Here is a 16,340-nt window from a genome sequence, read left to right on the forward strand (position 1 = left end):
GGTGCTGCCCTGTTGAAGATAGGGGATTCGAAGTTGGGGAGGAAAAGTCAGACAGGCATAGTATCCCAGTCTTGAGGCAGAAATGACCAGAATGCACTCACACCTTCCTTGGGCCACCTTTACTGTGCCCCTGGAGGCAGCTCCGAGAGTAGGTTAACACTATGGAGCAAAGAAATAGAGAAGGGGGACAGGAGTTAGGGGGCCCCTGTGTAGGGGTATAGGGCTCCTGCATCCCTCTGGGATCTGAGCCTAAAAGGCTTGGGCAGAGTCCGGCGAGTGCCTCAATGGAAGCGGTACTTTCTGGCCGGCTTGAGGTTGATGTATGTGGCTTTCATCTCCTCGGCCTCAGGGTTCCGCACGTCTTTGAATCGCTCCCCTTTGGTGCTCACTACCTGGTTGTCGATGTATCGGATCAGCTTCTTGGGGGCCTGTTAGGCAATCAGGCAGTGAGTGGCAGAAGCCAGGAGCCAGTCCCACCCATTCCACATCCCCAGCAACCCTTAACTCTCTCACCTCCTTGGGAGCCATGGGCCGGTGAATCTTCTGATCCTCTGCGCTATCCACCATCATATACCTGTCAAAAACTGGCTGGGTGAAGCTCCTGTCACCCTGGGAAGACCCTCTAGGGCCCAGCCCAGCCCAGGCCAGCTCAGACTCACTTCTGCAGGATGAAGGACTTCAGCTCATCCTTTTGGGGGCCTCTGAGGCGTCTGGGCAGGTCCTGCAGAGAGGGGAGGCCTGGTCTAGGCCCAAGGGCACCAGCAGGGGAAACAGATGGGGATAGGCAAGGGTTGGGGCTTAACTCCAAGGTGGAATGTAGCTGAGGCTACACGGTAGAGGGTGCTGGGAGAAGATACCTGGTTGGGGCCCTCCCAGGCTGCAGGCCCCTCTTCCTTCCCCTCTACCAGCATCTGCACAGCTTCTTCCAAGTCCCCCCGAGCTTTGGCCAGCACCCACTGGGCCTGCTCCACTGAACAGGTAGGGAACACCTCCAGGAGTACATCCACCCCTGGCAGAAGCTCCTCCTCAGCTCCAGTTGCCTAAGGGTACAAACATTAACAAGAGGCAATACTCCCCCCTTTCCAGCCCCCTGGGTCCCTCATCAGTACCCTTCTCTACCAGTACCTCATCTTGGGTGTCCGCAGCAGCAGCAGCAGCAGCAGCAGCAGCAGCAGCAGACCTACTCTCTTCTTTGAGCATTTCGGGCCGCTGCAGGGGCTCTGGGGAGATGGGCACCTGACCTTGGACACCAGAGCTCTGTGGTTGCAGGTTCTCTTAAATAGGCAAAGAGAACATCAGGTTTGCCAAGGCTCTGGGGAGCAGGGAGTTGGGGGGAGGGGTAGTGGGGTTATGAATCACCCAGGTGCCTAGAGCTCCAGACTCACCTTTGTTCCTGGCATCGCTCAGCTGCCCTGAGAGCTTCTGCATCATGTCCCCTATTGTGCCCCTGAAAAGATGAGGGTGGTGAGAGGTTGACCCTGCCCACCCCATAATCAGCCAGCCCCTTCCTCCTCCTGGCCCCAGCCAAAACCTACCTGGGGATGTGGGCGAAGCCAGGCACATAGGCCTCCATCATCTCAGTGAAGGCCTCCATATCGAAGTTCTCCTCTGATGGGCCCGAGGGGCCCAGGTCCTCCAGGACCCCAAGCACATAGGAGAAGATGACCTCATCCAAGCCACTGCAGGAAGGGAACAGGACAAGCCCTGGGTAGGATACTGGATGCCTCCAGCACCCCCACCTGTCCTGAGACTCCAGCCCTCAGCTTCATGAGGTCTATAAGCTAGACCTTCATCCTTGAGGCCAGAGAGTATAACCCCCTCCCTCAGAGCTATGGTTTCCCATCTGCCCAACAAAGGTGACAGGGACAGGATGAGAAGTAAGGCCTTCAGCAAATCCTAATCAGCCCTCCTGCCATCTTTCCATTGGCCAGGACCTATAGTACTGCCTGGCAGCTCCAGCTCTGGGCACTGACATGAACCTTCTCGGGGAGCCATCTCTACCTGAGGTCGGCCTCCGGGAGGTGCGTCTGGACAAAGGCAAGGAGCGCTGCACTGACGATCCTCTCCAGCTCCATGCTCTCTCTTCTGAAGGGACACAGACAGACAGGATGGCCAGGCCCTCTTCTGCCTTCCCCTACCCACTGGGCCCGGGGGCAGTGGCTCCTCCCTCCAGGCCTGCCATGGAGCCATCTGTTGATGCTGCCCTCTATTCCCCGAAGCAGAACCATGCCCCCTCCTCCGCCCATCTCACCTCCTCCAGCCTGAGACAGGACAGGGCACTGTGTCTGGAGACAGCCTCTAGAGGAGGTGCCCCCCACCTCTCCCCATCCCCCTACCCCATTCCCCAGCATCAGTCCCAGACCTTCTGGCAAGGTCTTGGGGTCACATGCCTCCTGGCTCAGGAATCCCATCACTGAGGGAGCCCCTTGGCTCCCAAGTCCAACCACAAGGGGCCCCATTGTCCAGCCCCTCAAGGAGCAGCCTCAGGACCAAGCACAGCCCTTCCCCCACCCAGAACAGGCCACCCACCCTCTGCACAAAGGGGCTTTTCTGGCTCTGGGGCCCAGATAGAAGGGGAAGCCTTTCATGGATTCTCTCCTCTCACCCAGTCCCTGCCCTTCCCGCAGCTTGGGGCTATCTGCAGAGCACTTTCCATCCTCCTCCCCAAGGCCTGTGGAGCCCACAGATCTGGCCCTTTCCCAACTCTCCAGCCTCCCCAGTCCCTCCTCGCTGGCTCGCTCCCGCCCCACCTTGCTGTCCCTCAGACTTGCTGAGCTTCCTTCTGTTTGTGTCCTGCAGGACCTCCATGGCTTGTCCAGTCACTCCTCAGGGCTCCGCTCAAATGTTACCTCCTCAGAGAGCCCTTCCCTGTCTAACCTACGGCAAATAAGTCTTCTCCATGCCCCTTAACCCTACATAGCACTTACTACCGTTAACATTATTTTGTGCTTATTTGCCTATTGTCTGTCTGCCCCCATAAAATGGAAGCTCCAAAGCAAGGTGGGGACGAGGGGGACACTCTGTCTTATTCATGAGTGTAACCCTAGCACCTAGTCAAATGCCCACACTGGCTAGGTGCTGAATACATAACTTGTTGACATGCTCCATTCCCATCTACATGATTTTGACTCCCAAAACTCTGTTTGGGAGTCAGGAGCATGTGGGTGGTGTTGAATGGCTCCAGACCCATAGGTCCAAATGGCAGCTCATCGTCTCACTCAGAAAGTTCAGAGGCACCACCAGTTCCACACACCTCACACTCATGATAGACTACCGATCTGCACACATCCCCCCTCCAAACACACATCTGCTTCATCAGCTGACACCACTCAGCTGCCAAAGCTGAAACCTGGGGATTACCCTTGATTTTGCCTTCTTTCACCCCTACCAGTCAATCACCAAGTCTGTCAATTCTACTTCCTTCTTTCCTTCTCCGCATGCTATCCACTTCTCCCTATCTTGAGTCTGGCTTCTGCTCCAAAATCTCCACCAAAATTTTTTCTTTTTCTTTTTCTTTTTTGAGACAGGGTCTGGCTCTGTCACCCAGGCTGGAGTACAGTGGCATGATCTCGGCTCACTGCAACCTCCATCTCCCCGGCTCAAGCCATCCTCCTGCCTTAGCTTCCGGAGTAGCTGGGACTACAGGGGTACACCACCTACTATTTTTTGTTGTTGTTGTTGTTTGTTTTAGTAGAGATGCAGTTTTGCCATGTTTTGAGTCCAGGGTTCAAGACCCAGGCTGGTCTCGATCTCCTGGACTTAAAGTCCAGCCTTGGCCTCCCAAAGTGCTGGGATTATAGCCATGAGTCACCCCGTGCCCGGCCTCAAAATTTAGACTGAGGTTGTCAGTTACTTTTTCCAGGTTTTGGTCTAATTAGGTTGAACCATATGAGCTTACCAATTTTGTCTGGTTTTGATCTACAAAAAAAGAGGGGGCAATTTCTCATGGTTTCACCTATTTGCCCTTTCAGCAGCTCCAACTTTGGTTTCTGAGACACCATTCTTTCCTGGTTTCCTTCTACCTCTCTGGCCATTTCGTGGAAGGCCCTTTCTCTGTCCCCTTCTCTGCTGCCCTCTAAATGTGGGAGTTCCTCACATGCAAAGCTGCCGCTTCTTCTCACTGCAGCACTCTCTCTCTCTGGAAGATCTCATCTGGGCCCACATCTTTAAGTACCAATGCCATGTCATCAATTCCCAAATGTCCAGTCCTCTAGTCCAGTCTCCTCTGAGCCACAGGCTTGGACATCTACCTCCCTAACACCGCCACATGTGTTTTACAGGCATCTCACACTTAGCGTGTCCCAGACGTTCTCTCAAATGCTTTACTCCTCCAAGGCCATCCTCAGTAAATGCATGTCCAGGCACTGGGCTGTTCCTGCCACAAATATGGGAATTATCCTTGACACCATCCTACCCCTTGCTTTCCCTCATCCAATCAGTCACCAAGCCCTCATCATTATCTCTTGCCACATCTATTTCTCTCCATCTCTACTCCCACTCTTCTCCATTTCTTGCCTGCAAGGGCTTCCTAACCCTTCTCCCCACTCCATCTTTCCCCCAACAACCTATTCTCCACACCACAGCTGTGTGATCTTTACAAAAAAATCATATTTTTCCGGCTTAAAATCTATCAATGCCTTCCTGCTACCCTTCAGGGAAGTCCAGAATCTTTTCATGGCTTTCCACTGCAGGCTTTACCTTGTCTGTATCTCTCTCCAGCTTCACCATGCATCATATCTTTCTGGATCATTTCCCTCCCTCCACCCTGGCTTTTTTTTTTTTTTTTTTTTGAGACAGAGTCTCGCTCTGTCGCCCAGGCTGGAGTGCAGTGGCGCAATCTTGGCTCACTGCAAGTTTCGCCTCCCGGGTTCACGCCATTCTCCTGCCTCAGCCTCCCGAGTAGCTGGGACTACAGGCGCCCGACACCACGCCCGGCTAACTTTTGGATTTTTAGTAGAGACGGGGTTTCACCATGTTAGTCAGGATGGTCTCGATCTTCTGACCTTGTGATCCACCCGCCTCGGCCTCCCAAAGTGCTGGGATTACAGGTGTGAGCCACCGCGCCAGGCCGCTTTTTTTGTTTGTTTGTTTGTCTTGTTTTGTTTTTGAGACAATGCCTCACCCTGTCGCCCAGGCTGGAGTGCAGTAGCGCCATCTTGGCTCACTGTAACCTCTACCGCCTGGGTTCAAGAGATTCTCCTGCCTCAGCCTCCCGAGTAACTGGGATTACAGACATGTGCCACCACACCTGGCTAATTTTTTAGCCAGGTATTTCTAGTATTTCTAGTAGAGACAGTGTTTCACCATGTTGGCCAGGTAGGTCTCAAACTCCTGACCTGAGGTGATCCACCCGCCTTGGCCTCTCAAAGTGTTGGGATTACAGGTGTGACAAAGCACCTGGCCCCACCCTGGCTTTCTTTCAGTTTGCCTCAAGCTCTTTCATGGCAAGGTAGTGTGCCTTCTGAGCCTTCTGCCCCATAATCTGAGCGAGACGATGAGCTGCCACTTGGACCTATGGGTCTGGAGCCATTCATTACCACCCACACGCTCCTGACTCCCAAACAGACTTTTGGGAGTCAAAAGGATGTAGATGGGAATGGAACATGTCAACAAGTATGTATGGAGCACCTATCCAGTGCGCGCCTTTTTCTAGGTGCTAGGGCTACACAAACTATTTCTTCTGCCTGGGTATCCTTCTGCCTCCACCTCTTCACTTGTTGTCACTCTGTCTGATCTTTTGGGTCTCATTTCAAAATTCCCTTCCTTGGCTGGACACGGTACCTCACACCTGTAACTCCAGCACTTTGGGAGGCTGAGGCAGGAGGATCGTTTGAGCTCAGGAGTTTAAGGCCAGCCTGGGCAACATAGCAAGACTCCATCTCTCTTTTTGGGGAAAAATATTTTTAGGCTGGGCACAGTGGCTCATGCCTCTAATCCCAGCACTTTGCGAGGCCGAGTGGGTCAGATCATGAGGTCAGGAGATCAAGACCATCTTGGCTAACACGGTGAAACCCCGTCTCTACTAAAAATACAAAAATTAGCCAGGGGTGGTGGCATGCGCCTATAGTCCCAGCTACTCGGGAGGCTGAGGCAGGAGAATGGGGTGATCCTGGGGGGCGGAGGTTGCAGTGAGCCGAGATGGCGCCACTGCACTCCAGCCTGGACAACAGAGCAAGACTTCGTCCCCCAACACCCCCCCCAAAAAAAAATGAAACTTTTTTTTTTTTTTTTGAGACAGAGTCTCCCTCTGTTACCCAGGCTGGAGTGCAGTGGCCGGATCTCAGCTCACTGCAAGCTCCGCCTCCCGGGTTTACGCCATTCTCCTACCTCAGCCTCCTGAGTAGCTGGGACTACAAGTGCCCGCCACCGCGCCCGGCTAGTTTTTTTTTTTTGTATTTTTTTAGTAGAGACGGAGTTTCACCGTGTTAGCGAGGATGGTCTCGATCTCCTGACCTCGTGATCCGCCCGTCTCGGCCTCCCAAAGTGCTGGGATTACAGGCTTGAGCCACCGCGCCCGGCCTATAAAAATAATTCCCTTCCGGCCGGGCGCGGTGGCTCAAGCCTGTAATCCCAGCACTTTGGGAGGCCGAGGTGGGTGGATCACGAGGTCAGGAGATCGAGACTATCCTGGCTAACACGGTGAAACCCGTCTCTACTAAAAATACAAAAAAAAAAAACTAGCCGGGCGTGGTGGCGGGCGCCTGTAGTCCCAGCTACTCGGGAGGCTGAGGCAGGAGAATGGCGTGAACCCCGGAGGCGGAGCTTGCAGGGAGGCGGAGCTTGCAGTGAGCTGAGATCCGGCCACTGCACTCCAGCCTGGGAGACACAGCGAGACTCCGTCTCAAAAAAAATAAATAAATAAATAAATAAAAATAAAAATAAAAATAATAATTCCCTTCCTCAAGGGACACTACCCCTGACCTAGAACTGGTTTGGTCCCTGCCATATTACACTCTCTATGCAGGCTATGTTTTCTGACTAGCAGCACCTTTCACAGCCATAACTATTATTTGGACAACGTTTAATGTTTCTTCCAGTTGTCTCATGAAGCAGGGACTACACACTGGGCCGACATTCACCAATGTATACTCAGCATCTCTCATGAAGTGAGCACTCAATAAACAGTTACACCTCAATTTACCTATGAAGAAATGAAGTTCAGTGTGTTTAATGACTTGCCCAGAGTCACCTGGCTTGACTGCAGTAGACAGATTTAAATCCAGGTCACCTAGTTCAGCATCTATTCTAGGGGCTACTCTGGGGAAGGGAGGATATCAAGACTTTCAAGTTGGGACAGGGCTATCTTCTATGCTCACAGTTGCCTGGTCCCCTGAGTGGTAACAGAGTTGCTCATAGCACAGGGGTTACTTTGGAAAGCAGGACTCCCAGCCTACAAGGGGGATGCATGCCACCTGCTCCAGAGCCCTCATGGGCCCTGAGGAAGAGCAGAATGGCTCAGCCCAGGCATACTAGATCCCATCATGCAGCTCCCTCAGGGTAGAGCCACCTCAAGGGACCTACCTCCTCGACCTGGGTTACATCACCCTTGAATCCTGGGCTGTCAGTTGCATGGTAGCCTCTGCTGGGACAAAGGCCCATGGCTGCTGCATGAAAGCCCAGTTTCTTTCTTTCTTTTTTTTTTTTCTGAGATGGAGTCTTTCTCTGTCACCCAGGCTGGAGTGCAATGGCGCGATCTCAGGTTCACGCCATTCTCCTGCCTTAGCCTCCCGAGTAGCTGGGACTACAGGCGCCAGCTAATTTTTTGTATTTTTAGTAGAGACGGGGTTTCACTGTGTTAGCCAGGATGGTCTCGATCTCCTGACCTTGTGATCTGCCCGCCTCTGCCTCCCAAAGTGCTGGGATTACAGGCATGAGCCACTGCGCCCGGCTTCATTTTTTTTTTTTTTTTTTTTTTTTTTTTTTTTTTTTTTGAGACGCAGTTTCGCTCTTGTTGCCCAGGCTGGAGTACAATGGTGTGAACCTGGGAGGTTCAAGCAATTCTCCTGCCTCAGCCTCCTGAGTAGCTGGGATTACAGGCGCCCACCACAAGGCCCAGCTAATTTTTTGTATTTTTAGTAGAGATGGGTTTTCACCATGTTGGTCAGGCTGGTCTTGAACTCCTGACCTCAGGTGATCTTCCCACCTCAGCCTCCGAAAGTGCTGGGATTACAGGCGTGAGCTACCACACCCAGCTGAAAGCCCAGTTTCTTTTTTTTCTTTCCTTTTTTTTTTTTTTTTTTTTGAGACAGAGAGGTTCACTCTTGTTGCCCAGACTAGAGTGCAATGGCGTGATCTCTGCTCACCGCAACCTACGCCTCCTGGGTTTAAGTGATTTTCCTGCCTCAGCCTCCTGAGTAGCTGGGATTACTGGCATGCACCACCATGCTTGGCTAATTTTGTATTTTGAGTAGAGACGGGGTTTCTCCATGTTGGTCAGGCTGGTCTCAAACTCCCGACCTCCGGTGATCTGCCCGCCTCGGCCTCCCAAAGTGCTGGGATTACAGGTGTGAGCCACCAGGCCCGGCCTGAAAGCCCAGTTTCTACGGAAGAAGCTTCTCAGGGATGTGTCTCATGCTTCTGGGTTTTTAGCCAAGGCCTGGGGGCCAGGGAATTTTTAGGAAACTCTTCCCTGTCTCCAAATAAAAAGACTTGCTCCCCTAAGCTTTTCTCTATTTTGTCTTCCAAGGGAACATCCTCCCTCCCTCCTCCTGTTCTTGGTCCACCCAAACTTCACCCAGGCTTCTAAGCTCTTTTACCCTTCCCCATTCCTGCTAGCCTTCCTCAGCACATCCTTCCTACTCAGGGGCTCCTATAATACTTCTCCCAGCATAGCCCCTGCGTTGGGGAAGACCTGGTCTGCCAGACTGGTTTCCTAATTAGCACCTAAGCAGCCAGCCTTCTCCAGGGTAAGAACATGATTTCCATGAGACATTTCAAATTCCAGATGTAGCCCACAGAACCCCATTACTTCTAGGGGGCCCCAAATTAGGGATCATAGGTTGATGGTGTCTACTAAATGTGACCGTCATCCTGTCATGAGTCCTGCCTAAATGCCTCTGATGATGGTAATATTAGCATTTATTGCCTCTGCTTACTAGGCATTGTCCTAAGCACTTTTACATGTATTAACTTACCTAATCCTTACAGTAACTCTAAACGTAGATATGTTTTATTTTATTTTATTTGTTTGTTTTGTTTATTTATTTGAGACGGAGTCTCGCTCTGCCATCCAGGCTGGAGTGCAGTGGCGTGATCTCGTCTCACTGCAACCTCCACCTCCCTGGTTAAGCAATGCCCCTGCCTCAGCCTCCCGAGTAGCTGGGATTACAGTCGCATGCCACCATGCCTGGCTAATTTTTTTGGTATTTTTTAGTAGAGACGGGGTTTCACCATGTTGGCCAGACTGGTCTCGACCCCCTGACCTCAGGCAATCCGCCCACCTCGGCCTCCCAAAGTGCTGGGATTACAGGCATGAGCCACCGCGCCTGGCAGTATTATCCCCATTTTACCCGAAAGAAAATGAAGGCACTGTGAGGTTAAGTAACTTGCCCAAGGTCACAGGGCAAGTTAATGGCAGATTTACACCCAGGCTGTCTGGCTGCAGAACCCTCACTGTTAACCACCGCACTACCTCATCTCTCACGATGCAAACTGTGTGGCCCCATCCTATATTCGGAACCTCCTCTCCTGCCTCGCTGGCTATATTGCTTATTTCAGAATCTTTGCTCACACCATTCTCCCAGCTCAGAGCATCTTTGCCTCTGCCTCTCCAAATCTCATTCTGCAGGACTCACTTCCTTTCTGCAGCCAACCCTAACTGCCCCATCTTCACTGCTCCCAGCTGACCTGGGAGCTTCCCAAGAGAAGCACAGGCCTGGACCCTCCAGATGCTAGGTAGAGACACTGTGGACAAATTTAAGTGAGACTGGGGTAAGAAGTACTATGGTACTCCCTTGGGGTGGGGAGGTGCTTAAAGTGGAGGGAGAGCAGGCCATGTGGGAGGAGGAATCCTGGGAGCTAGTGTGAAAGGAGTCCTAGCGAACTTCTCAGGGAGGCACCAAGGGGTCTAGCATGGAGGTCTTCAATGCTTCTCCCAGCCCCTGTGAAGCCCGGTTCTTGAGGCCCTGGACCCATAACGCAGGCCCCAAAGGATATAATTGTCCCCTGATTCCCAAGTCAGACCTTAGAGGCATCAAGGACATTGAGGAGAACAAGGGATCCCTACATCCAAAGTCAGGCGGGAACACAAACAGGGAGGGCGAGCACAGGAAGTGGGACCGCGATGACGGACGACCCCTGAAGCAGCAGCTCCCTAAACCCGCTAGCGGGACACCCGTAAGCGTCCAGAATAGTGCGCCCGAGGGCACGGGGATGCGGCTGTGGCCTTGCAGGACACATGACGAGGCAGGCCTGAGGTAACTGGTTGTTCCTTGATACAGGCCACGGCGAGAATCAGAGATGGGGGTCCGGTGGGCCCCGGGGGGGTACCGTGGGGGAACACACTGGACGGGTACCCTGGGTCAGCGCTCTCCGCGACTCTCCTAGCCCTGGGCCGGGGGCCGGAGGGGAAATCACCTGCTCCGTCGGGCGCCGCCGGCGACTTGTCCCGCGCGGTGCAGCTCTCATCCCCCAGCCCCACCAACGAGATCAAAGGCGGGGCCCAGAGCGGTTCCCTTCCAGAGGCGCCGTGGCGGCCATGTTTGAGAAGGGCATATTGCCCACAACAGGGCGGAGCTTCTGCTCTAATTCTCAAGCGTCCCAGGGCTATCGACGGGCTCCCGCGGCGGCCAGTTTTGTTGCGCGTAGGGAGGCGTTAGAAGTGAAGGTCTTGAGAGGGGGTGGAGTTGAAGTGGGTAGGACTGCATCCCCGCCTTGTTCCTTCTCATCCATCAGAGACCTTTCTCTTTCTTTCTCTTTCTCCTCTCTCTCTCCCTTCCTTCTTTTTCTTCTTCTTCTTTTTCTTCTTCTTTCTTCTTTCTTTCTTCTTTTTCTTTCTTCTTTCTTCTTTCCTCTTTCTTTTTCTTTCTCCTTTCTTCTTTCTTCTTTCTTCTTCTTCTTCTTTCTTCTTTCTTCTTTCTTCTTTCCCCTTTCTTCTTCTTTCTCCTTTCTTCTTTCTTCTTCTTCGGAGGGAGCCTCGCACTGTCGCCCGGGCTGGAGTGCAGTGGTGGGATCTCGGCTCACTGTAACCTCCGCCTCCCAGGTTCAAGAGATTCTCCTGCCTCAGCCTCCCTAGTAGCTGGGATTACAGCCAGGCTGGTCTCGAACTCCTGACCTTGTGATTCGCCTGCCTCGCCCTCCCAAAGTGCTGAGGATTACAGGCATGAGCCACCCTGCCTGGCCTCTTTTCTTTTTTTCTTTGTTTTCCTTTCTTTCCTTCTCTTTCCTTTCCTTCCTTCCTTCTCGTTCTTTTTTTTTTTTTCTTGCTGTTACAGCCCCGGGCTGGAGTGCAGGTTCACGAGCGCAAACATGGCTCATTGCAGCCTCGACCTCCTGGGTTCAAGTGATCCTCCCATCTCAGCCTCCGGAGTAGCTGGAACCACAAGAGCATGCCACTACACCCAGCTAATTTTTTTTTCTTTTTTTTAGAAACGGAGTTTTTGCCACGTGGCCCAGGCAAGTCTCTTAGGTGCTGACTTCCCCACCCTGTCTGTACCTTTTGCATTCCCTTAACAGCAGTGTCTCCCCCAGATTGGGGTGGGCTACAGGTCTGGGTCTTCAGAGGGTGGAGTCTGGGATTTTGGACGTGGTCTGGGGGAGGTTGGGTGGTAGCAGGTGCCAGGGTGAGGATCCATCTGAGCCCTGGTCATGGACAGCCTGTAGACCATGCCTATCCCCGGGGCCTTCATCCCGATGTTGGCAGGGCTGCTTGTCTAGAACAGGACAGCTGAACTCCAGGGCCCAACAAGACCTCAGCTTCCTCTTTCTGTTCCTGCTGCCAGAGATTCCCGGTGCTGCCCTGTGGGGAAGCCCCACAGCCCTCCCCTCTTGGGAACCCTGAAATGGGTCACGAGGGGAAGATTCCCATTCAAGGATAAGCTTTCCCATCTCCCATCAGCAGGAATGAGCCCTTTTTAGTGCTAGTTCCCTTGTAGGGTGCTGGGGACCTGGAAGCTGTCCCTGCTCTCAGGGAGCTCACAGTCCAAGAGGGAAGTCCCATCTTTCCTCTCCCCTAGGGATTGAGGCAGTGCCCAGATACTATGCTGCAGTGGCTCAGACCTGTAATTCTAGCACTTTGCAAGTCTGAGGTGGGAGGATCGCTTGAGCCCAGGAATTTGAGACCAGCCTTGAAGACGCGAAACCTTGTCTCTACAAAAAAAAAATTTTAAATAAAAAATTATCTGGGCCTGGTCATGCATGCCAGTAGTCCCAGCTACTCCAGAGGCTGAGGTGGGAGGATCATTTGAGCCCCAGAGGTCAAGGCTTCAGTAAGCCGTGATCTGCACTCCAGCCTGAGTGACAAAGCAAGACCCTGTCTCAAAAAAAAAAAAAAAAAAAAAAAAAAAAAAAAAGAAGAAGAAGAAGAAGAAACTATGGAGAAAACGGGATGACTGCTTATTGCTTTCTCTTCCACCTCTGGTCCTCACAACAGTCTCTTTCCTCTTCTGGCCTCAGAGACAGCAAGATGCTCGCTGCCTGGGGGAGGTAGCAGGGAAAGGAGGGGCACATTCGGCGTCGCTTTGCCCATAAAAACACTGCCACTCCAGCCTGGTGATACTAGGGTTAATGAGTTGTGGGGTGACAGCGACTTTGAACTCTGGCCGGGCAGGCCCCTAGGAAGGGGGTGATGGGCAGCCCACAGCCCCAGGCCTCTGCCTGTCCTCCAGAGACCAGCCATCCCTTTCCTCCCCCGTCCCCTTTCCTGCTTCCCTCTGTCTGTTGCACAATACTGATGACTCTTCTCTCCCTACCACCCTCCATTCCCGGAACTTTCAAGTTTCCTCAGTAGAGCTGCCCTGAGTTCTGGCCCAAGACCCCTGCAAGCCATCTCTGACTGTGTGCCTTCCCCTCTCCCCTCTCCCCTGTTTGTTGGATGGCAGCTGTGTGTGACCAGGTATCAGAAAGAACTTCCTGAGCTTTCACAGCAGGAGGATGGAAAACACTTCTTAGGGGGAGTCTCTCCTTTCCCAACTCAAACTCTGGGGAGTCCCAGCTCTGTGCAGCAGGAGTCAAGTTCTAGGGGGCCGAGGACACAAGGTGGGCTGAGGAGAGAGACCCCCACAGACACAAGGACACACACATACTGTAAGGTAGGGGCTCCTGGGATCCCTGCCCTGAGGGCTTCTGAAACTGGCTGGACCTTCAGCCCCTGATTTTCTTTCCCCTCAGGTCTCAGTCTCTCCCTCCCCAAAATGGGAACAGATTCCCCACTGCCCTTTGGGTGCTGCTTGAAGCCACACGGAGCTAAAGGAGGCAGAGGGATGCCTCTTCCCCGCCATTCCTTCCAGTGAATTTTGCAGCTGGTGTTTGGGTGCCTGGATAGCCTTAACTGGTGGGAAAAGCTAGAAACCTACGCTGAAGCTTCCCCTAGCACATCATTCCCCATCATCCTGCTTCAAAATGAGAAACTGGACTTGAATTTGGCATAAAGGGCAGATTTTTCAGGCAGAGTAGAGAGAGAACCCAGCGGGCTGGTCTCAAGGGGTGTGAAGAACCCAGTTAGAGACCAAGGTGAGGAAGGGGAGGCTTCAAAGAATGGCGGGGGCGGGGTCCCGCTCTGGCTTGAGGTTAGAAAGGGCTCTCTGGGCAGGGTTCCTGGCCCTCCCACACCTTCCTCCTTTCTCAGAAGAGCCAGCATGAGGCGGGGGCGGGAGGCGGCTGGGGAGGGGGGGGGCGGGAGGCGGCTGGGGAGGGGGGGGGGCGGGAGGCGGCTGGGGAGGGGGGGGACGGAGGCCTTATTTAAGGAGCACCGGCTGAGAACATCGTTGCAGATCCAGCCCCAGGAGCCAAAGAGAGGAGATTTCGTGGGTAAGTGGCGGTCCCTTTCTCTGGATTCCAGCAGGGGTGGGGATGGGGTGCCCCTGAGGCGCAGGCTTGGCTTTCCCTCTCTGGGATAGGCGGCAGCTTTGCCATGTGAGTGAGGGGAGCACCCAGCCCTCAGCTGAACTCTCCAGAAAATGAAAATGTGCTTCAGGGAACTCTTTCTCCTCTACTCCTCTATCCCAGGTACTTTAAACCTTTATTCAGGGTTTTGGGGAGATTTCTGGGGAGCTAGGACTCCTGGGCTGGGCTTCTATCTTGGGGATCTGTATCTTGGGGACTCCCTTTAGCTCAGAAAGCCCCTTGGTTTGCAGAGAGATGCCCTTCTCAGTGTGCGTGTTCTGGCTCTTTCCCCAGCCCCTCACCCCTGCAACCCCACATCAGGCCCCACCAGGAACACATCTGGGCAGGAAGCGACAGGACTGAGTATGCAGTACCGAGGCCTGGGGATGAATCCCTGCCATGGCCCTGAGCCCCCTCCCCTCATAACCTACTCCAATTCCTGTTGGAATTTATGGAACTCCTGTCCATTTCCTTAGCTGTGGGCCCCCATTTTCGGCTCCAAGCTCAGACCCTCGCTGGAATAGGAGATCTCTTGCTATCACAGGTTCCTTATGTGGAGCAGGCACATACCACCATGCCCGATCTGGGCCTCAACCTACTCATCCTGGGAACGGGAGACAATTCACAGAAGAAAACATGCAAGGGCAGCGTCCAGGCTGAAAGAACTTTGGCCACCTGGCACTGAGAACTGAATTCCATAGGCTGTGAGCTCTAGCAAATGCCCTATGGACTCAGTTCTGGTGCCCGGCAGTGCTACACCATCAATTCCAAGGCCGTGGAGCAGCTGATGGTTCAGGCTCCCCAACTTCCCAGCCAGGTGTTTCTGCAGGCCCACATCTTGCCCACTGGCCAAACCTTTAAATAACTTTGACCCGGGCTACTATTATGCTCAAAGACATCAGGGGCTCTCCCAAATATCTTTACGCTGCCAGAAAGTCTTCTATAGTATGGCCTTCACTTAACTTTCACACCTGATCTTTCATCGCCTCCTGCTCATAACCTGCCACCAGTGAACTCCTGCTGCTCCGGCTCCATACTTCTCACGCTGGTCCCTCTTCAGTGCTTCTGGGGACACCTCTTGCCCGTCACTGTCTGTTGGAATCCTAGTCATTCTTCAAAACCTCTCTCAGATGCCTCTTCTTTTTTCCTTTTTTATTTTTTTGAGATGGAGTCTCGTTCTGTGGCCCAGGCTGCTGGAGTGCAGTGGTGCAATATCGGCTCACTGCAACCTCCACCTCCCAGGTTTAAGTGATTCTCCTGCCTCAGCCTCCCCGAATAGCTGAGATTACAGGCATGTGCCAACACCCTGTCTCTACAAAAAATTAAAAACAAGGCTGGGCACGGTGGCTCACGCCTGTAATCCCTGTACTTTGGGAGGCCAAGGCGGGCCTGACTTGAGGTCAGGAGTTTGAGACCAGCCTGACCAACATGGTGAAACCCCGTCACTATTAAAAATACAAAAATTGGCTGGGTGCAGTGGCTTACGTCTGTAATCCCAACACTTTGGGAGGCCAAGGCAGGTGGATTACCTGAAGTCGGGAGTTCAAGACCAGCCTGGCCAGCATAGCAAAACCCAGTCTACTAAAAATACAAAAATTAGCCAGGCATGGTGGTGTGGGCCTGTAATCTCAGCTACTGGGGAGGCTGAGGCAGGAGAATTGCTTGAACCTGGGAGGTGGAGGTTGCAGTGAGCCGAGATTGCACCTCCGCACTCCAGCCTGGGTGACAGAGACTCTGTCTCAAAAAAATAGGCTGAACTCAGTGGCTCACGCCTGAATCCCCGCACCTTGAGAAGCCGAGGTGGGCAGATCACTTGAGGTCAGGAGTTCGAGGCCAGCCTGGCCAACACGGTGAAACCCCATGTCTACTGAAAATACAAAAATTAGCTGGGCATGGTGGTGGGCACCTGTAATCCCACCTACTCGGGAGGCTGAGGTGGGAGAATTTTTGTTTTGTTTTGTTTTGTTTTGAGACGGAGTCTTGGTCTGTCGCCCAGACTGGAGTGCAGCAGTGCATTCTCAGCTCACTGCAACCCCCGCTTCTGGGGTTCAAGTGATTCTCCTGTCTCAGCCTCCCAAGTAGCTGGGATTATAGGTGTACACCACCACGCCCAGCTAATTTTTTATTTTTAGTAGAGATGGGGTTTCATCATGTTGGCCAGGCTGCTCTTGAACTCCGGACCTCAGGTGATCCGCCCGCCTTGGCCTCCCAAAGTGCTGGGGTTACAGGTGTGAGCCACCATGCTCAGCCAGAAGCCTTTTCCAAGAAGCCTCTATCAACCCCCCAACAATGCATATGAT

At 53.1% G+C, this 16,340-nt stretch overlaps 2 protein-coding genes across 12 annotated transcripts in view; one reads left to right on the top strand and one right to left on the bottom strand.

Moving 5' to 3' along the window:
* Window positions 1-104: 104 nt before the first annotated feature.
* The window catches only part of CUEDC2 (CUE domain containing 2), a 335,540-nt gene continuing 319,304 nt past the window's right edge, over window positions 105-16,340 (bottom strand). For 4 of the 9 annotated variants that reach the window (XM_050804197.1, XM_050804195.1, XM_050804196.1 and 1 more), the window contains exons 2-10: window positions 10,576-10,637; window positions 2,002-2,085; window positions 1,536-1,679; window positions 1,386-1,447; window positions 1,126-1,274; window positions 858-1,040; window positions 660-721; window positions 514-574; window positions 105-428 (exon numbers count right to left, since the gene is read on the bottom strand). In XM_050804197.1, coding sequence (XP_050660154.1) covers window positions 282-428; window positions 514-574; window positions 660-721; window positions 858-1,040; window positions 1,126-1,274; window positions 1,386-1,447; window positions 1,536-1,679; window positions 2,002-2,075 — 882 coding nt within the window. In that variant the 5' untranslated portion in view covers window positions 2,076-2,085; window positions 10,576-10,637 and the 3' untranslated portion in view covers window positions 105-281. Of the gene's footprint in view, window positions 429-513; window positions 575-659; window positions 722-857; window positions 1,041-1,125; window positions 1,275-1,385; window positions 1,448-1,535; window positions 1,680-2,001; window positions 2,086-10,575; window positions 10,650-16,340 lie in introns of those variants that run through there. The other 5 variants (XM_050804193.1, XM_050804198.1, XM_050804190.1 and 2 more) reach the window with 5 other exon arrangements.
* Window positions 13,909-16,340, top strand: part of MFSD13A (major facilitator superfamily domain containing 13A) — a 38,650-nt gene continuing 36,218 nt past the window's right edge. For all 3 annotated transcript variants that reach the window (XM_050804152.1, XM_050804156.1, XM_050804155.1), the window contains exon 1: window positions 13,909-13,965. The gene's annotated coding sequence lies outside the window, so the exon portion shown is untranslated. The remainder of the gene's footprint in view (window positions 13,966-16,340) is intronic.

The sequence above is a fragment of the Macaca thibetana genome, chromosome 9, assembly GCF_024542745.1.
Source record: "Macaca thibetana thibetana isolate TM-01 chromosome 9, ASM2454274v1, whole genome shotgun sequence".
Classification (NCBI taxonomy): domain Eukaryota; kingdom Metazoa; phylum Chordata; class Mammalia; order Primates; family Cercopithecidae; genus Macaca; species Macaca thibetana.